We start from the raw sequence: 18,301 nt of genomic DNA, 5'->3' as shown, positions 1-18,301 counted from the left end.
CTCGGTACCCCGTACTCCCGAAGCACCCCCCACATAACCCACCGGAGGACACGGTCGTACACCTTCTACAAGTCCACAAAACGCATGTGGACTGGTTGGGCAAACTCCCGTGCACCCTCGAGAACTGTTAATGTAAACATTCTTTTACTCTCAATCCTGAACCTTTCAAGTAGTGATTCACTTGACTGGTCTAAAAGTAACACATCCATGTTCATTTATCTTTGATAGCGACGTATTGTGGCAGGCAGAAGGTCCTCAATTAACCTACGTATCCATCATTTTTGTTTGGTACTAAACTGTAGACTATTCTGTATAATACGTGGCTTGGCTCACAGTGGTTGGGAAATGCTGCTTTACATCACGTCAATACTCTCTTCCCGGAGATTATCGTTCTACTACTGCTCCACATAGAAACATGACATCCTGCTGACGCTATGACAACACACGGAAGAACACGGAGAACAAGCACGCCATGTATTTTTTTTTTCCCAATCTAGTCAACATCTCCTATCGCTCTTTCTCTCTCAAGTGGGGAGGATATTTTTTCCTCTATCTCCCGAGCACCTGAATACTGATGAGATGATGCTTTCCCCATGGTTTACAGTTAAATCAGACATTCTTGTTTGGATTCTTCAGTTGGCTTTATGGAGTGGGCCTCTGATTTCGTGGGCATATGCTCAATCTGACTCTGCATCACATGAAGATGAATCCCCAAAATGATGACGGATCGCAGACAATTTAGCACCGGCCTTCTTGGTAGTTAGAAGTATGCGTGGTAGAATCAAGTGAAAGATGCCTCATCCTAGCTCACAGGTTGCATAAGCAGCTGCAGGTAGTAGAGGGCGCATGAAGTACACTCACTGGGCATAGAGTCCAAATGCACACATATATTTGTATTTCTAAAAACTGCTCTGTTTAGACTGACAATAATATCTATTTAACAATATATTAATTATTGTGGTGTACTAGTGTAGAAGTGAACTACATCTTGGGATGGGTGCCTCTATTTTGTCTACCGAAGAAGCAAAATAAAGAGACAGTTCTCACCTGTACAGTACAACCACAATTAAAATATTGTTGATCAGTCCAAACAAAGCATTTTTTGCCTTTAATGACATTGGATTTGGTTTGTGACTAATGAATTGGCCTGTAACTGTAAATTCCAATGACCCATTATATCACTATGTTAATTATGCCATGCAAGCATTGCGATAATAGTCAAGGAAGCTTCTTATGATTTATTCTAAAGACAAATAGCCAAACAGACATTTTACATGTGAATAAAGACAAAACTCATTTGACTCACCGCTGGCAACAGAGGCTCCATTTGAGCACCCTGGTCGGTAATGTCCATCTTTTCCTCCTCCTGCTCTTCCAAATATGTTGCTCTTCTTCAGTTGAGACGCTGATTAAGGTTGGCGATGAGGAGAGTGGCTAATATGGCTTTCTTAGCCCTTCACTCACAGTGCAGTATATTTCCCGGTTCGGGCTTTCTCAAATGGAGGTGGCAAAGCATGCCCTACATATTTTACGCATGGAGGAGGGAGGTTGCGCCTGCCCACTCAAACATGGGGAGGGGGGGTCGTGCTAGACAGCCTCCGTGCGAAATCATTGTAACACTGATCAGCGCGTATTTTCATAATATGTGATAAATACAGCAAAAACAGTGGCTGGTGCATTGACCTTGTGTTTTTAATTCATGTCCGCCTACACGAGAAGGTTTCCTGCTTCGGCAGCGGTATGTAGCAAATTCGTTTATATATATATAGCCTACATACGGTAATATGAAGGAAACAAAGTCACAACAGAATGTGATCGTGTCCACATTTCAGTCTATGCGGCACGCGATCAAGTGCAACCATCGCGCATCATGACGAAGGATGCTGCGGCACCACACTCTTGTACTCTGGCGCCTTTGTCTGGTCAGAACTGGGAAATGTTCATTGCTGCCGGCAACAACCGCAGTGACTGTAGTAGTTTTTGCACCACGTATCACAAAAATAAATAAACATATAAGTAAAAATAAAAATAATAACTCGTCTCGCCAAGTGGACCTAATTGTTTGTTGAGGTTTTACTCCTAAAATTAGATTTAATATTGTTAGCCACTGTAACAACGTGCACAATTTGAACATCAACACTGTTCCTAAATATAGGAACATTTTAAAAATGTACTTAATGGCTCAATTAAAATGTACTGCACATAAAAGTAATTAAAAAAAAACAATCTGCCCTGCGCTCTGCGTCCAGGATTACTCGGATGGAGTCGTCCGGATCAGAACCGCCCTACAGTCAGACGTCATAACTGACAAGATGGCCGGGAGTTCGGGGCTAAAGTGAGGAAGGAAACCAAAACACTGGCTGCTTCGAGCTCATAACGAAGAGTTAGTGCGAATACAATTGCTTTAAGACTCCGCTCCTTTGAGTTCCATATGTGCCATGCCGGGGTCGTTGTTATTTGAAGCCGCTTCTAGCAGACAACGTTCGGTTGTCTGCTATGATTGGCTAGCTAGGTAGCGAGCTAACAATGCTATCAGTCCAGCGAGCTAATACTGTTACCGAAAGACTTCAAGTTTCCAAAGTGACAGCGGGCTAAAGGCTGTGCAAAGAGTTCCATTTGGTTGTTGAAAAACATGAGAACTTGCTGCCATCTCATCACATTTTACGAGTGTCGAATTAAAGGGACGAGTTAAGCTTATCGACTGCCTTACTGTTAGCAAACGTATGTTAGCTTGTCCAGCCTTTTATGATGCATTTTATTTTTGGGGGAGATTCTAACATTGATTTAGCTCCACAATAGCTGTCGTACAGTACCCGGTCCTTATAGTCCCGTGGTAACGAGTGGTGGACATTAGTTTAGCCAAGGAGCTCTGAGCCAGTCCCACCATGGCCCACCCCCCTGGGAACCTGCCAGGTATGCAGGTAAGACCAACAATTTTTGGCCCCTAATACTAGGTATGTGTTTAAAATTCCTTCTTGATCACATATCTTTTAAAGATTAACCCAGTAATAGAAGTCTAATTAATAGTGAGATAAATATCAAGAAAGTTATGAATCTTTAAAGATTATGATCATCTACTAGTTTCTGGTAGTCTCAATACAAAGACAATGGGAGTCAAGATTTTACGTGTGACCTTCTTTTGTTGAATCCGACTTCCAACTATATTGTTTATGTATTTTTATTATGTTTTAAAAATGCTAATAAAATTAGTAAGCTTGCTAAACACAGAAACAGACAAGATAAAGTAGTGAGAGTCAAGGGCGTGACTAGTTGTGTAACGTATGAAATATACCAGCCTGCTGTTGGTTATTTATTCCACTGTCGTTCTTTTAAAACCATTCCTTGTCTTTTTTCCTTGGTTTGTCACCCCCTCCCCGCCCCCGCAAACCTCCCCACGGTGCATACGCATCGGTCCTGGTCAGAATATCAAAGTGGACCCAGAGGAGCTCTTCACCAAGCTGGAGCGCATTGGCAAGGGTTCGTTCGGCGAGGTATTCAAAGGCATTGACAATCGAACTCAGAAAGTGGTGGCCATCAAGATCATTGATCTGGAGGAAGCCGAGGATGAGATTGAAGACATTCAGCAGGAGATCACCGTGTTGAGCCAATGTGACAGCCCGTTTGTCACCAAGTACTATGGCTCCTACCTGAAGGTGATGCTTCACCAGCCAATTAGTTTCCTGTTATTGAGGATTGACAGAACGTCTTCGTCACGCACATTTCTCTAATTTGTGATTGATTCCTGTGATGTGCCTGAACTGTATAGGACGCCAAGTTATGGATCATAATGGAGTATTTAGGAGGAGGCTCAGCATTAGATTTGGTGAGTGAGTCTCTCTGATGACTACTTAATTTATTCTTTTAGTGGTGAAAAAAACGACATAAAACAATACATCAATTTAGATAGTAACACTTTCAGTCAAAGCTGTGGTCAGACTTTGCACCATGAAATCAAAGGAGACAAATCGAGCATGAACAGATGCACAAGCTCTAGCCTACATGTTCATATTCACTCCAGGGGCACTCCTGGTGGTAGAAAATGAATAATTCCATTCCAGACTAATTGTTGTTTTCTCTTTATAAGATGGAGCCAGGTGCTCTGGATGAGACCCAAATTGCCACCATTTTGAGAGAGATCCTTAAGGGGCTGGAGTATCTGCACTCTGAGAAGAAGATCCACCGAGATATCAAAGGTATGTTTTCACACACAGTTTTTGTCAAGCAATTTACCGTGTCTCCGTATGCATGCATAGGAAGAGACCCAAATTAGTGGCAGAAATACATCCTAAATAATAGCTGGTGTATTTACGCCAATGATTTTGCACAGCTTTGTACATTTCATCTGCACGGTATGCTTCTATTAGAAATTACAGGCACATTTTTTTGTTACTTTATTATATTTATCATACTTTGGTTATTGCTATTTTCAATTTCTAATATACAAAATTTCACAAGATGTCAAGACGTTATTGTTGTAATCCAAATAAGACATGTTTCAGTGCTTTTTTTGTTTAAATTATTTGTGCTAATTATAACGGTGATAATTGTGGTCATTTCAATCTTGCATGTCAATTCTGTTTGAACTCCGCTCACCCCCAGCTGCCAACGTGCTGCTTTCTGAGCAAGGCGAGGTGAAGCTGGCAGATTTCGGTGTGGCCGGCCAGCTCACCGACACCCAGATCAAGCGCAACACTTTTGTGGGTACACCTTTCTGGATGGCTCCTGAGGTGATAAAACAGTCTGCGTATGATTCTAAGGTAAGCGAAACCCAAAAGAGGTGTCACATTGAAACCTTCGAGGTTGAACACGATCTTTTACGGGACCCTGGTCAACCTATATTTCAAAACCACTTTGTTTATATGAAATTGAGGGAACCCATTGCAGGGTCAAACCGAAACGGTTCTAAAACCAGTCTTAACGGAAAAGGCAACATTATAAGCAACATGTTATCATTCTTAACCATTTGGGAGCTTACTTTTTTTTTTTTTTTTACAGAACATAAGTAAAAGTATTTGTGTGTGCCGGTGTATGTTTTTGGTCTTTATGTAACGTCCTGGTCCTTCTAATGTGCCATGTTAGCGGAGGAGTAGCTAACATTGACCACCAGGTGATAATGGTCTGCTTGACAGCGAAAAGCAGCGTGATGGAAAATTCCAGTTGCGTTCCTACAGGCAGTCGAGGGTCCTTGTGTGTTTGATTTCGGATGGGGCAGGACGGTAAACTTCTCCTGATGATGCAGAGAAAGATCCAAATCTCATTTGTCAGTGGCAGAAGCTTTAAATGGGCAGTATCGCTGAAACAAAAATGTATTAAAGTGGCATAGTGGTGCAACGGATCATCATTGATCCGTGGTCGGTTTGGATCAGGCCCCACGGTTCGAATCGGGCTTGATCCGCGGAATGGTTGGTTGGCTTAAAAAAAAAGTTGACCAAATACAGTATTACATTGACGGCAATGCAAATAAGCCTTAGTACACTTTTACTTTGAAGTCCGCCCACGTCGTAGCGTGATGGCTAGCTTGACTTCCATTTTAGATGTTTCTTTGATTGACATTGTAGTTACGACCAAGATCAACACAACACTATCCCGAACTCATGTTCAATCGCTAATTTAGGACGCTAAGAGACTGCTAATTGATTTTTTTATTATTTTAATGGAGAAAATCGCTTTACAAAATACATGAAGACAAAGTACTACTATTTATCTTTTTTTTACACATTTTTGCTGATCTGAAAAACGATCCGATCCGTGACTCAAATCCGTGGTCCGATCCGTGACTTTTGTGATCCGTTGCACCACTAGCTAAAAGGACAGTCGTAATTGGTACTTTTACATGTTGCAAAGACAATACATAAACATCAGTGTCCTCAGACTTGTGATGCATCTTTTTTTTTGTCATCATTCATCTGTTAGCCATTTATATTTAAGGTTGTTGTTGTAAGATTAGTTTGAAATCATTATGAATTCCACCCCCATCAAATAAAAAGATAAATAAATAAATAATGTATATTTCAACAAACAAGCAATTAATTAAACTTTATCACAACACTCAATGTCAGATCTAGTTAATATGCTTTATAGGATGCTAAGAAAGTCAGATGAAGCATTAATTAAGAAACAGTTTATATGACAATTTATGATATGTAAACGTCGACTGCACTTCTTAATCACTAAACTTATCATATAGACCGATAATTAAAACATGTATAAAAATTCAAGTTTACTGATCTCCAGCCAGCAACATGACACATACTGTACATTTATTGTACAACTTCTGAGGCCCATTTTGTCGCGAGTCTTTTTTTTTTTTTTTACCTTTGGGATGTTCCAATTGTGCGATTCCATGTATTTTGAGCGAATTCAAGGAGAACATGGGGCAACATCTCTGTGTGCATTTCAGGCAGATATCTGGTCTCTGGGCATCACAGCCATTGAACTGGCGAAAGGGGAACCACCACACTCGGAGCTCCATCCCATGAAAGTTTTATTTCTGATCCCAAAGAACAACCCTCCGACTCTGGAGGGAAACTACAGCAAGCCGCTCAAGGAGTTTGTTGAGGCTTGTCTCAACAAGGAACCCAGTTTTGTAGGTATTTCCATCCGGTCATTATGTTTTTCTTCAGCCTTACATTTAAAAGGGGTTTTGCGTGCTTCATTTCTGTAGAGACCGACTGCCAAGGAGCTGCTCAAGCATAAGCTGATAGTACGCCACGCTAAAAAGACATCCTACTTGACCGAGCTGGTGGACAAGTACAAACGGTGGAAGGCAGAGCAATCAAGAACTACGGAGTCCAGTTCTGATGAGTCAGACTCGTAAGCGTTTATTCTATATACTTACTATACTATACATTCATTTTTTTTTTGCAAATGAGGAAAGTAACAAAGAAGAAAAAAGGAAGAGAGGTAAAGTCAGCCATGGTTGAGGTTTTAATTGATCGAGATATCAGGGACTTGTAAAGGCAGAAAAAAATAGCAGCAGTCTGGAGCAACGTCAACCAGGGCAAATTAACAATGACAGCAAAAAGTTCTTTCCCCCATCCATGACCTTTTTAAAAGAATTGTTAAATGTTGTCGGCTACAAAAAATATTTTTGGGTAAATGTGTCATCTTGTCCCAACCTAAAAAACACAAGCTTCTAGGCATTAAAACATTTCCCATCTTATCCGAAAATCACAATGTGTTTTTTTTTCTCGCCATTGATATGAGATAATTTAGCATTTTTTGTTACTTATTGTAGTTCACAACTTTAGCAAGGCTATAGGAACCACAAAAAGGAGGAATTACTTTATGTGCAAATATTTTTTTTTGTAATGTGCCAAGTTATCACAATGTGTATTGTATATAATTGACAGTAAAAAAAAAAAATATATATATACATATATATATATATATTTTAAATGTATTTTTGTCCCTACGTTTCATTTCAACCCCCCTCCCCCCCTTTTTCTTTTATTTTTTACTTCTATGTGACTGTGCAGTGTTGTGTCGCGCAAAGCTGACAAGTTGTTTTATATGTACGTTAGGGAGCAAGATGGACAGGCATCGGGCGGAAACGACTTTGGCAGTGATAACTGGATCTTTACCATCAGGGAGAAGGACCCAAAGAAGCTACAAAACGGCGAGGGACAGTCGGGGGCAACTGAGCAGGTGCCATACCAATTAGTTACACCTGCCAAATTAATTGCATGTAACACTTCTTTATTTATTTATTTTTCTATTGTAGAGCAGGGTTAGGGAACTACGGTTAGTCCTCAAGAGCCACTGCCCTGCCTGTTGTCTCCCTCATCCAATACACCTGATTAAAATGATTAGGATAGTTATCAGGCTCCTAAAGAGCTTGCTGATAAGCTGGCATTATAGTATAACAAAATACCCCCCCTACCCCCCACAGTTTTTTTAAATTAATTTTTCACTTTTCCTAGTTTCGACAAACCGGGGCTGTACATTGCAACTTATTAACTGTACTGTACTGTGCACCTTATTAAAACAATACAACTTACTATTTTATAAAATTACATTAAATTCATTTTTAACACAATTAGTTGCATGGCCTGTTTGTTCGTATTGTATTTTCGCTATTCGCAGGCCGGCCAGGCCTGGTCCCTATCTCTCGTAAATAGCGGGGGTATACCGTAATGTGAAAAGTCATAGACGGGCTAATGTAAATTAGCATCTTTGATAAACCTTCAAGTAATACAAAACATGCAAAAATAAAAAGAGTGTGATATAGTGGGGGTTCAACTGTACTCTCTTTCACCACCCTGTTGATCTGAACAGTTGATGCCGAGTACATTTTCCAAACTTGAAAATGCAGATGCTGACGTTGCTGTTTTTTTATCGCCTGCTTTTACTGATCTCCTCTCACCTTCTATAATTCCATGCAGACTAAAGACATTCCAAAGAGGCCTTACTCACAGAGCCTGTCCACGGTCATCACTCCTGCATTTGCCGAGGTAACAATTCAGACCCAAAATCCACAACAGAAATATCAAGAGTGCTTTGCATCGGTATGAAAGAATTGTCAACATTCCCAGCTCAAGGCCAGGCACGAGCAAGTGAACCGGAACCCCGTGGTCCTGGATGACTTGAAAGAGGCCATCCTGCTGGCTGAAGAAGCCTACCCTGGTATTACGGATTCGCTGGTGACGCACATGATCCACAGGCTTCAGAGGTACCACTACCTCCTGTTGTTCTGATTGACATGTCTTAAGTAATTATTTATCTTTTTTGCAGTTTCTCCACAAGCAGGTCGTCCTCTTTCCCATAGTGAGTGGATCTCTGCTAACCATCCCCGGAACTATCTCTCTCCCCTCCCACAAGCACCCCCCTCTTTGCCATTGACCCGTTCACTCAGTAGCAGCTGATCTCCATCAACATCTATTCTGCCGGGACTTGTGCTGACCTTGTCGCTATGTGGCATTTTGCTCGGCCAAGAGCCGAGGCTCTTAAAAACCCCAAGGGAAGACTTAATCCACCCCCTCCCAAGCTAGAGGCATATCCCACCTGAACCTTTTGACAAAGCATGCTTGGTGTCAACATCTCTTTGCACCAATATGCCTAAAGGTAAACAGCAGTGTTCTTCATGGGAAAACTCAGGTAAAGTGCTTTAAGTTGACTGTCAAGTGGGTGGGGTTGTCAGTGTGCAGGAGCTGAATCACTGTGTACAAAATGCCCACACACATTTTGTAGTTGTTTTTTTTTTTTTTTTGGGGGGGGGGGGGGGTTTAAAGATGCGCATCACTTCCTTATCATTTGAGTTTTGTTTCATCAGTCTGATACGGCACCCCAGACATACAGTAGTTATGGCAAGCAAATTAATATGTGCATGAAATTCTAATTTCTAGCCATGAAATAGATAACGTGTGCATGAATGTGACCTCAAATTATGACCTTGAAATATTAATTTGTGGCCAGGAAATAGGTTTAACCCGCACACAAAAATCTAATTTCTGACCTCAAAATACTTATTTGTGGCCACAAAATTGGTATCACATGCACACAAAATACTAATTTAGTATTAGATTAAATATTATTCCTAAAAGCAACTTGGACATCTGGGTAAGCAAGAGCAGCACACCTTAACTAGAAACTGCAATACACACGTGCTTAAGTGTTTTGTTTTTTTTTCTCTCGTTGATGATGCCTTGCAATTCCCAAATTTTTAGGTCCTCTTTTTAGTGGTCACGAGTTCACAACTAAGACTTTTATGCGCACAGAATTTCTACATTATGACCAAAATGTCATAACCAGAGTACAGTCGTGGCCAAAAGTTTTGACTACTGACACAAAGTATTGGTTTTCACAAGGATTGCTGCTTCAGTGTTTTTAGATCTTTTTGTTAGATGTTACTCTGATATACTGAAGTATAATTGCAATCATTTCACAAGTGTCAAAGGCTTTTTGATGAATTAAATTTAATTCTCAATATTTGCAGTGTCGACCCTTTTTCTCAATACCTCTGCAATTCGCCCTGGCATGCTGTCAACTAACTTCTGGGCCACATCCTGACTGATGGCAGCCCATGCTTGCATAATCAATGCTTGGAGTTCGTCAGAATTTGTCAGTTTTTGTTTGTCCACCCGCCTCTTGACGATTGACCACAAGTTCTCAATGGGATTAAGGTTTGGGGAGTTTCCTGGCCATGGACCCAAAATGTTGATGTTGTTCTCTCTGAACTACGTAGTTATCACTTTTGCCTTATGGCATGGTGCTCCATCATGCTGGAAAAGGAATTGTTCGTCACAAAACTTGTTTATGGATAGTTGGGAGAAGTTGCCCTCTGAGGATGTTTTGGTACCCGTCTTTATTCATGGCTGTGTTTTTAGCCAAAATTGTGGGTGAGCCCATAACCCTTGGCCGAGAAGCAACCCAACACATGAATGGTCTCAGGATACTTTACTGTTGGCATGACACAGGATGGTTGGCAGCGCTCGCTTTTTCTTCTCCGGACAAGCTTTTTTCCAGATGCCTCAAACAATCGGGAAGGGGATTTATCAGAGAAAAATGACTTTACCCCAGTCCTCAGCAGTCCAATCCCTGTACCTATTGCAGAAAATCAGTCTGTCCCTGTTGTTTTTCTTGGAGAGAAGTGGCTTCTTTGCTGCCCTTTTTGACACCAGGCCATCCACTAAAAGTCTCTGCCTCACAGTGCATGCAGATGTACTCACACCTGCCTGCTGCCATTCCTGAGCAAGCTCCGCACTGGTGGTGCCCCGATCCTGCAACTGAATCCACTTTAGGAAACGGTCCTGGCGGTTGCTGGACTTTCTTGGGTGCCCTGAAGCCTTCTTCACAGCAATTGAACCTCTCGCCTTAAAATTCTTGATGATCCGATAAATGGCAACTAGGGTCTTAGAAAATAATTTCAATTCATCTGATCACTAAGCATAACATTCTGAAGTACATTCAAATTGCCATCCTCAAAAAATGAGGCAGTAGATTTTGTGAAAATTAATATTTGTGTCATTCTCAAAACTTTTTGGTCACGACTGTACATCTTCAGTGTTTTCCATCCTCAAAAATGAGGCAGTAGATTTTGTGAAAATTTATATTTGTGTCATTCTCAAAACTTTTTGGCCACGACTGAACATCTTCAGTGTTTTCCCCGTCTATGTTCCAAGTTCCGATTCTTCCATTTCAATGGCCTGCATAGTGCAACTATGTTAAAGGATGGAGGGGATTTATGGGACACCACAGCCAAACAATGCCACTCATCATGTCCTCCTCACACGGCAAGTGCCATCCATGTTTTGCCTTTTTCTTTTTTACTCCATGAAAGTGTGGCACTTACTGAAAGAGAACTGAAAGCAAACATTTTTACAGTTGCCAATAGCCATGTGTTGCTATGTTTACTTAAGAGCTCCAGAATCTACTGTGCTAATGCAGCAATAATGTTGATAAGTTGTATCACTTGTTAGCACAGCTAAGAAGCAAATTAAGAAATATATGGTATTTTTATAACTGCAGTTATGGAATTATGGAATGCTTAGCAGAAAAAAAAAAAGTTACACACAAAAAAAATCACTTTAAGGAAATGTGTATATTTGTTTATCATAGCTGGCAGTTTATAGTACTGTATATAGTATTTGCTCGGGTCATTTGAGAAGTTAAATGTAAGCTTTCAAAGTGGCATAAGAAATAAAGATGCTACTGCAGATTATATGACTCCACTGGTAATTTGTGCAGAATTTATTTGTCTATAATTTATATCATACATCAACCATTTTCTAATATATACTGTTTATCCTGATGGAACCAGCAGGATGAGATGCAACCTAATGCCAGCCAACTGGGCAAAAGGCTGGACGCACCCTAGACTGGTCGCCAGTTAATTGAATGGCGTATAGACGAACAAGCATTCACATTCACACCAATGGAAAATTTAAAGCAGTTGTACGGATGTACTCCCAAGTGTGGTACATGCACCTCAAGTTGCACAAAATTGCACACGAGCTCTCTCTAGTGGTACATGAAATAATATTCCGAAAAATGTAAATAGAATACTTTTGCATTTAATCATCTAAGTACCGGTAGTTTTTTTACTCCAATTATTTAGGCACAGTGTTAATGTTCAACCTGTGCATAATGTTACAGTGGCTTATATTAACTCCACTTTTTAACTCCACTTCCTCTCATTTTTGATAAAACACATTTAAACAATTTTCCAGCAAGTCAATGTTTTGAGTAGGGAGGGCATTAAGCAATTTAATTTGAGTAACAAAATCAGAAGATGATAGCACGCACCCCTGTGTCTACGTTGAATCAAGAACCAGAACCAAATCACTTCTTCCAGGTGTAGCTGTAGTTGTTCATGGTGATCTGTGTGAGCGCCGTCTTCCCCAGGCAGGATGGTTGCATCAGCTGCTGGATGGAGGCCGGATTGAGGCCAAATGTAGAGACGTCCACTGGCCCACTCGCACCCTATACCAAATAAAAATGTGAAAAACATTACGATACTGCGCATTTCAGGTTTTTGGGGAGGGAGTTTCCCCCGGGCGCTTTACCTGTTGCTTGGTCCCGAGAATGTTCAGGATAGCTGTGGGCGCGTGTGTATAAAGAGTGGCCGAGAAGTTTCCTTTCTGTGCGGGCCGGAGCAGGGTTGTGATGGCATGCAGAGAGGATGGCAGGATGGGCCCTTGAGGACAAAAAAATAAATAATTACTACAGTCTTAATTAACCTCCTTGCTTGGGGCTTCTCCCATGTCTGCTACGCACCTGTTATCTCCATACTGCTAATGTTCTGGTAGTCAGAACCAACCTGACTCTTCACGTTCACACAGCGGGCCTGAAAGGATCACAACACACTCGGGTCATCAGCCGAAGTATCAGGTCATCGTATCATTTGAAGTGTTTTACATTTACTGGTGGGAGCTGCACTTTGCTACTGTACCTTTTAGTAACGACTGAAAAATCTACTTGAGTTGAATCACTGATTGTACATTTACCAGTTGTTTGTTTTGAAACAAGTATCCAGACATCTACTTTTAAGTAGACTATTTACGTTTCTGGCAATTGTGTATCTGACTGTATTTAGAAATAAAACTACACACAATACTCAGAACGGGCCTCTTAATTATATTGTTTCAACAGAGTATATTAAGTATCTTTACTTCTATTCTACGTATTTAAATACAAGTGATATATTTTGCACTTTGTGGTTACCTTTAGCGAATGCATTGCAGCGCCTCTAAAAGCAACGGGGGCCAGTATTGTCGGCGGTAGCCCCGCCTGAGACCCGGCCGCCGCCACCACACTCTTACAGTTGATGAGAAAGTTGATGAGCGTGAACGTGTCAGGCCCCTCCACGTACACCACTGACTCCGGCTTGCGGTCCACGTTCACCGCTCGGCCATCCTTGCAACTGCGCGTGAACTATTAAGGATAAGAACACGTAACAGGGAAACGGGGTGCCACAATGAAAAGCTTTACAATGGATTATTCTATCGATTTTGTGTTCAAGGGTATTGCAAAACCATTTTTTTCTCTATTACAAACTATGGTTGTTTCTTTGTTATTGTTTAGTTTCAGTGATTGAAAAAAAATCAGCTAAAAAACAATTAAGCAATATCACACAAGATGAATTGATGTGTTCATAACACCTTGTGAAGCTGATTCAGTTACTGGTCCAGTCATTGTTTTCTAATGTAAAAGTAGATTCTTGCAAAGGTCTTTCTTTGATAAAACCCGAAGATAATCAATGTGCTTTCATGGAAGACTACAGAAACCAGAGAATTTGGACAATTTTACGCTAAATATGGCTCTAAACAATTACTCGATTATTAAAATAGTTGTTGATTAGCTTGATAATCGATTAGATGATGATTCATTTTGACACCAAGAGGATACAGTTGGATGCTGTCGGGCTTCTTGATCTTGTCCTGGACTCCCATCTCCTTCAGCCATGAGAGGCTGCCGCCTCCATCCGCGTCGTCGTCGTCATCAGCTTCACGGTCATCCGAGCAGTACTCATCGTCTTTGTGATCACAGCTACTGTGATAGAAATATTTTCATAGATATATATATAAACGCAGATGGATAAATATAGATACAATAGATTTGATCGCTAGCAAGATTCCTTGTTCCAGTCGCATCGAAAATGCACACAGAGCAAAGATGGCAATTACTAATATTAACCATGTGGAAAAAACATAAAATGTGTATATATATATATATACACACACATTTCTGTTTTAAAAAATGACCTTAGCTAATACGTTTTATGCATATATATATATATATATATATATATATAATCTCAAGACTCAATTATTTGTCTTGAGCTCCTGACGACCTTCCACTAATCAGTCTCAATTACGAACCAATACAGTGAGGTCCCGCCCCTATTCATGGTTCGGCATTTGCATTTCCCCCCCCTGTGGAATCTAGCTTGAGCTATTCGCCAAAAAACGTATGAGCTCCACAGTTTTGGTGTTTCAATTACTTGTCATTTATCACTATTCACGTCAGGGGTTTATTGCACGTCCAATAAATCTAATTTTCTAATTTTTTATGAATGAAAGAAAAACACTTTATTGAATTTAGGATAGCGACAATACATTTTCCAAGAAATTAAACTGAATATACAATATCATATCTCACTTTTTCTGTTGACGTTCCTCATCGCAATGATTCTGTTGCTCTCTGCTCGTTGTCCTTTCCTCCACTAGAGGCAGACTGAACTTGATACCTGACCATCAATAATGACAAGAATTAATCACATAAACACCCACATGGCCGGAAACGACTCACCTTCAGCCTTCATGGCCTCCCGGAGACCTCTGGTCGTGGGAGAAACCAGAGCATTAATGCTGCCTGAGCTCGCGAGTCCAGCGGCCCGGAACAACACTGTGAACTGAACGTACAAACACACATTATCTCCATTGTCAATTTGAAACAATGCAATGTTTTTATTTTTAAATTTAGCATAAATTCAACTTGTAAGTAAGGGTAGCACATTCAAACTATGAAAGACGATCCGTACCTGATAGGAGCAGACATAGAAGTACGGACACAGTCTTGTCTTAAGTAGACTGTAGAGTGATGAAAGACTGGCTGACCTGCACAAATATACATAAATTATTTGAACCATGTAAATTTATGAAACACTCCATGAACCTAACAATGATTTCCAACCACTGTGTTCTGAGAGATCATCACGTATGCCATCGGAAATAAACCATTTTCATTTAATAAGTCAGAAAATAATTACTTTGTAGAATTACTACAAAAAAATACAGCCCCACCGCCAAATAAGGGAATCGGCATTAGCCTTAAAAAAATCCACATCGGTTGGGCCCTAGTTTTCTCACTCATAACTCAAATGTACCACAAAGCATAAAAACTCATAACACTAAATAGTCATACCTCAGGGCACTTGTAAGTCAAGGTAAAACTTTGGTGACAGTTTTTTTGTTTGGTGGAGTGTTGTGTGCATTCTTACCATTCACTCATTAAACCCTGCTGCAGTTCTGCGTCTTGTGCCCAGGGGGCGCTCGTTCCAGTAAACCTGCGCTCAGCGTTGATCCTGGGGAACAGCGGCACCCATGACAGGCTGGGATGCTGCCAATAGATCAAACTCTGCTGGAAGGCACAGCGAAGCTCTGTGCAAGACTTTGGTTCCTGTAGGAGGACCAACGGAAATAAATACAAGCGTTTTTTTTAAGACACGACGATGAGGTCACTGTACCTGTAGATTGTGCGGCCATGTGCTAAACTGCGCTCTGCAGTGCTGGCTCAGGCCAGAGGCTTCCTCCTGAGCTTTGGGCTGCTCAGACCAAGACAGCGACAGTGAGGACGTAAAAAGGAGACGCGTCTTCAAGCTCCAGTCGGCTGGGTACTCTGTGCACAGAGGGGCCGCTATGGAGAGACGCGAAATGGCCTGTGGGCTCTGGAAGGAGAGACAGGAGAAACATAAATTCACCGGAACCCAGTCTAAACTCTTGATGCTGCTTGAGAAATTTGAACAGTAATCAATACCAATGAAAATATCTGATAATATAACAACATATCAAGGAATTAGGGGTGCACCGATCAATCTGACTCTGATTTCCTTAGTTTTGGGGGATCGGTAATCGGCCAGGTCTAAAAAAGTCAGCCACTGTCTTCTTCTGTTGAGATGACTAATAGGCTTTTCATTTTTATTTTAGGCTTTTATCAGAGAACTACTTAATTTGCAGTTAAAACAACCAGTTTGTATTTTTTCACAGATATTGTTCAATGTTTTCCAATAAAAATAAGATTGGAACTCTGGAGGTGTATGCAGCTAGTAAGGAAAAAAATGTAGATCGGAAAAATCGGGATTGGCAGGCCAGACTTTTTAAAAGATCGGAGATCGGCCAGAAAATTGAGATTGGTGCACCCCTACAAGGAATGCATCAAAGTGACAAGAATTCAAATAATTACAAGATGAATTGGAGTGCTAATACTGTAAATGAACCGTTTTAGAGGTTTTGTATTAGGAACTTAAAATTGCCAGCTTGTTCTGAACACCTCTGACTGTTGTGTCTCAGTCTGAACATTAGGGGCACCATGTAACACATACAAACAAACACGGTGCCAGCAGGCACTACAGCCCCAAAGACAACATATGAACACTCTACAGGTGCGAAACATAGCTCACTAGCAGCGGTGGGACACTGTGACTTACTAAGAAGACTAAAAACTGGAGAAGAAATGGGGAAATTACTGTTCTTATTTACCCAAATACAGTATTCATACATTTACAAATATAAAAGTTTAGAGCTGTAATTTTAAAACTGTGATACCGCAATATTTTTGCTCACGGTTACCATCAAAATCAAATATCGGTCCATGCCTAGGGGTGATGAAACATTGTGCAAATTTCATGTCATGATTTTGCAGTGTTGAATAAAAACATAGTGGATGGGTGGGACCTTAACCCACCCCGCCATTTACCTTCGGCAGTGGTGCTTTAACATCTTCCTCGGTTTCCTCAAAGAGAGAGTCATCTTCAGAGAGAGAAAAAACCTTCTGCTATGGGAAAGAAATATGAAGAAGACATTCAACATACAGACACATACCACATGTTTACTTCTCAAAATGGGGTCCCCAGCACACTAGTATGTTGTGAGAGATCATCACACCTTAATGGCATTTCCATTCATTTTAATGCAGACAAGTGACTGGAGATACGAGTGCTTTACTATACGAGTAAATTAAGACGAGATGGCATGCATGGATCATTTTGGTGTGACATGTATGCCTGTGGTGTGCCGTGGTACTGGTGTACATTTTTCAAATGTAAATTATGTTTTGAAATAGAACCGAACCTGTTTGTGTTTTTCTTGTCGTCCCATATCTTCTACTTTGCTCATTAATTCTGAGAAAGCCAAGTCGTCCCTGTTGTGAAAATCTCCCTCCCTTGCTGTCGAACTTTCTGCCTTTTGGCCGTCGTCGTCAAATAAGAGACATTTCTTCCTCGGGCTGTGTCTGTTCTCAATGTTTGCGAACGGGTTCCTGCGTTTCACCCCACCACCCGAGCGCGTGTGGTTGTTGAAAAAAAGAGGCCCGGGCGAGAAGGGTCGGACACAAGACGACGGAGATGAGGCACCTTGCTCGGTGCCGCTGGTGTCACCACTCGGGCTAGAAGAGAAAGCTTCGCTGCGGGCTCGTTTCCTTCGCATTCTCATAATTTCCGAAGGACGTTTGAAGCTGGGAGAGTAGCCCGACTCTTCGGACATTGTGGAGACAGAATGTTTGTCCAATAAATCCCAAATGTAACGATGAAGTCATGTAAACATAACCTACAGAGAAAATAATGCTTTGAAAAGCTGGCGCCTCACTGAGTGACGTAGGACATTTTTTCTTCTTCGTCGTCTTCTTCATTTAGTAAAATGGAGATTATCCCCGCGTTCATGTACATTACCGCCACTTACCGGCCTGGAGTGTATATTGAGTTCCTAAATTACTGTAGGCATTTTATTTACTTACTTACGGTTCTTATCTGGCATTCAAATTCATGCTGTTTTTAATTCTCACATTTAACATGTCTTTCATTTTAATTTCCCAACATTTGACACCAGAGTCATCTGTTCAGCATTCAAACGTTATTCTAACAGAAATTGCATTTTCTAGTTGATCGATATATGTATAATTGAAAATGGATGGATGGTTTCCTCTACCATCTCTAATGCATCCATGATTGCAAGGATATCCATGTGTGGTTTGTGGGTCTTTTGAGCCATCTGTGAAAAAAAATAACAGGAAACTAATAGTAACATTAATAGTTTTCAATAAATACTATCTTTTTGGGGTTTGTTTTTTGTTTTTATCATAAATAATT

General features: G+C 40.8%; 3 protein-coding genes across 7 annotated transcripts in view; 1 reads left to right on the top strand and 2 right to left on the bottom strand.

Annotated features, from left to right (window-relative positions):
* LOC144053384 (sodium-driven chloride bicarbonate exchanger-like) overlaps positions 1-1,544 on the bottom strand; it is a 31,729-nt gene extending 30,185 nt beyond the window's left edge. For all 3 annotated transcript variants that reach the window (XM_077567800.1, XM_077567783.1, XM_077567791.1), the window contains exon 1: positions 1,307-1,544. Coding sequence is in view for 2 of the 3 variants with exons in the window: in XM_077567783.1 (XP_077423909.1) it covers positions 1,307-1,354 (48 nt within the window). In the remaining variant the exon portion in view is untranslated. The remainder of the gene's footprint in view (positions 1-1,306) is intronic.
* A 748-nt stretch (positions 1,545-2,292) lies between these two features.
* Positions 2,293-11,659, top strand: LOC144054970 (serine/threonine-protein kinase 24-like). The gene is made up of 11 exons (XM_077570456.1): positions 2,293-2,921; positions 3,423-3,653; positions 3,767-3,823; positions 4,085-4,193; positions 4,600-4,757; positions 6,401-6,586; positions 6,665-6,813; positions 7,524-7,647; positions 8,385-8,453; positions 8,535-8,671; positions 8,734-11,659. The coding sequence occupies exons 1-11, from the start codon at positions 2,886-2,888 to the stop codon at positions 8,765-8,767; spliced, it is 1,290 nt and encodes a 429-aa protein (XP_077426582.1). The 5' UTR covers positions 2,293-2,885; the 3' UTR covers positions 8,768-11,659.
* Positions 11,660-11,673: 14 nt separating this feature from the next.
* On the bottom strand, positions 11,674-17,859 carry donson (DNA replication fork stabilization factor DONSON). 3 transcript variants are annotated; one of them, XM_077570426.1, is made up of 12 exons: positions 17,289-17,859; positions 16,915-16,992; positions 15,686-15,886; positions 15,440-15,618; positions 14,981-15,056; positions 14,749-14,851; positions 14,599-14,686; positions 13,846-13,989; positions 13,162-13,360; positions 12,715-12,784; positions 12,504-12,634; positions 11,674-12,420 (listed from the first exon to the last, which is right to left on the bottom strand). In XM_077570426.1, exons 1-12 carry the CDS (start codon positions 17,697-17,699, stop codon positions 12,280-12,282), a joined length of 1,821 nt encoding a protein of 606 aa, XP_077426552.1. In that variant the 5' UTR covers positions 17,700-17,859; the 3' UTR covers positions 11,674-12,279. The 3 variants fall into 3 exon arrangements, with proteins under 3 accessions (XP_077426552.1, XP_077426571.1, XP_077426562.1); XM_077570445.1 differs by having other exon boundaries at positions 13,846-13,986; XM_077570436.1 differs by having other exon boundaries at positions 16,915-16,989.
* Between the last annotated feature and the right edge of the window lie 442 nt (positions 17,860-18,301).

Source organism: Vanacampus margaritifer, chromosome 1, assembly GCF_051991255.1.
Source record: "Vanacampus margaritifer isolate UIUO_Vmar chromosome 1, RoL_Vmar_1.0, whole genome shotgun sequence".
NCBI classification, from domain to species: Eukaryota; Metazoa; Chordata; class Actinopteri; order Syngnathiformes; family Syngnathidae; genus Vanacampus; species Vanacampus margaritifer.
This window is presented reverse-complemented; position numbering and strand designations above follow the sequence as displayed.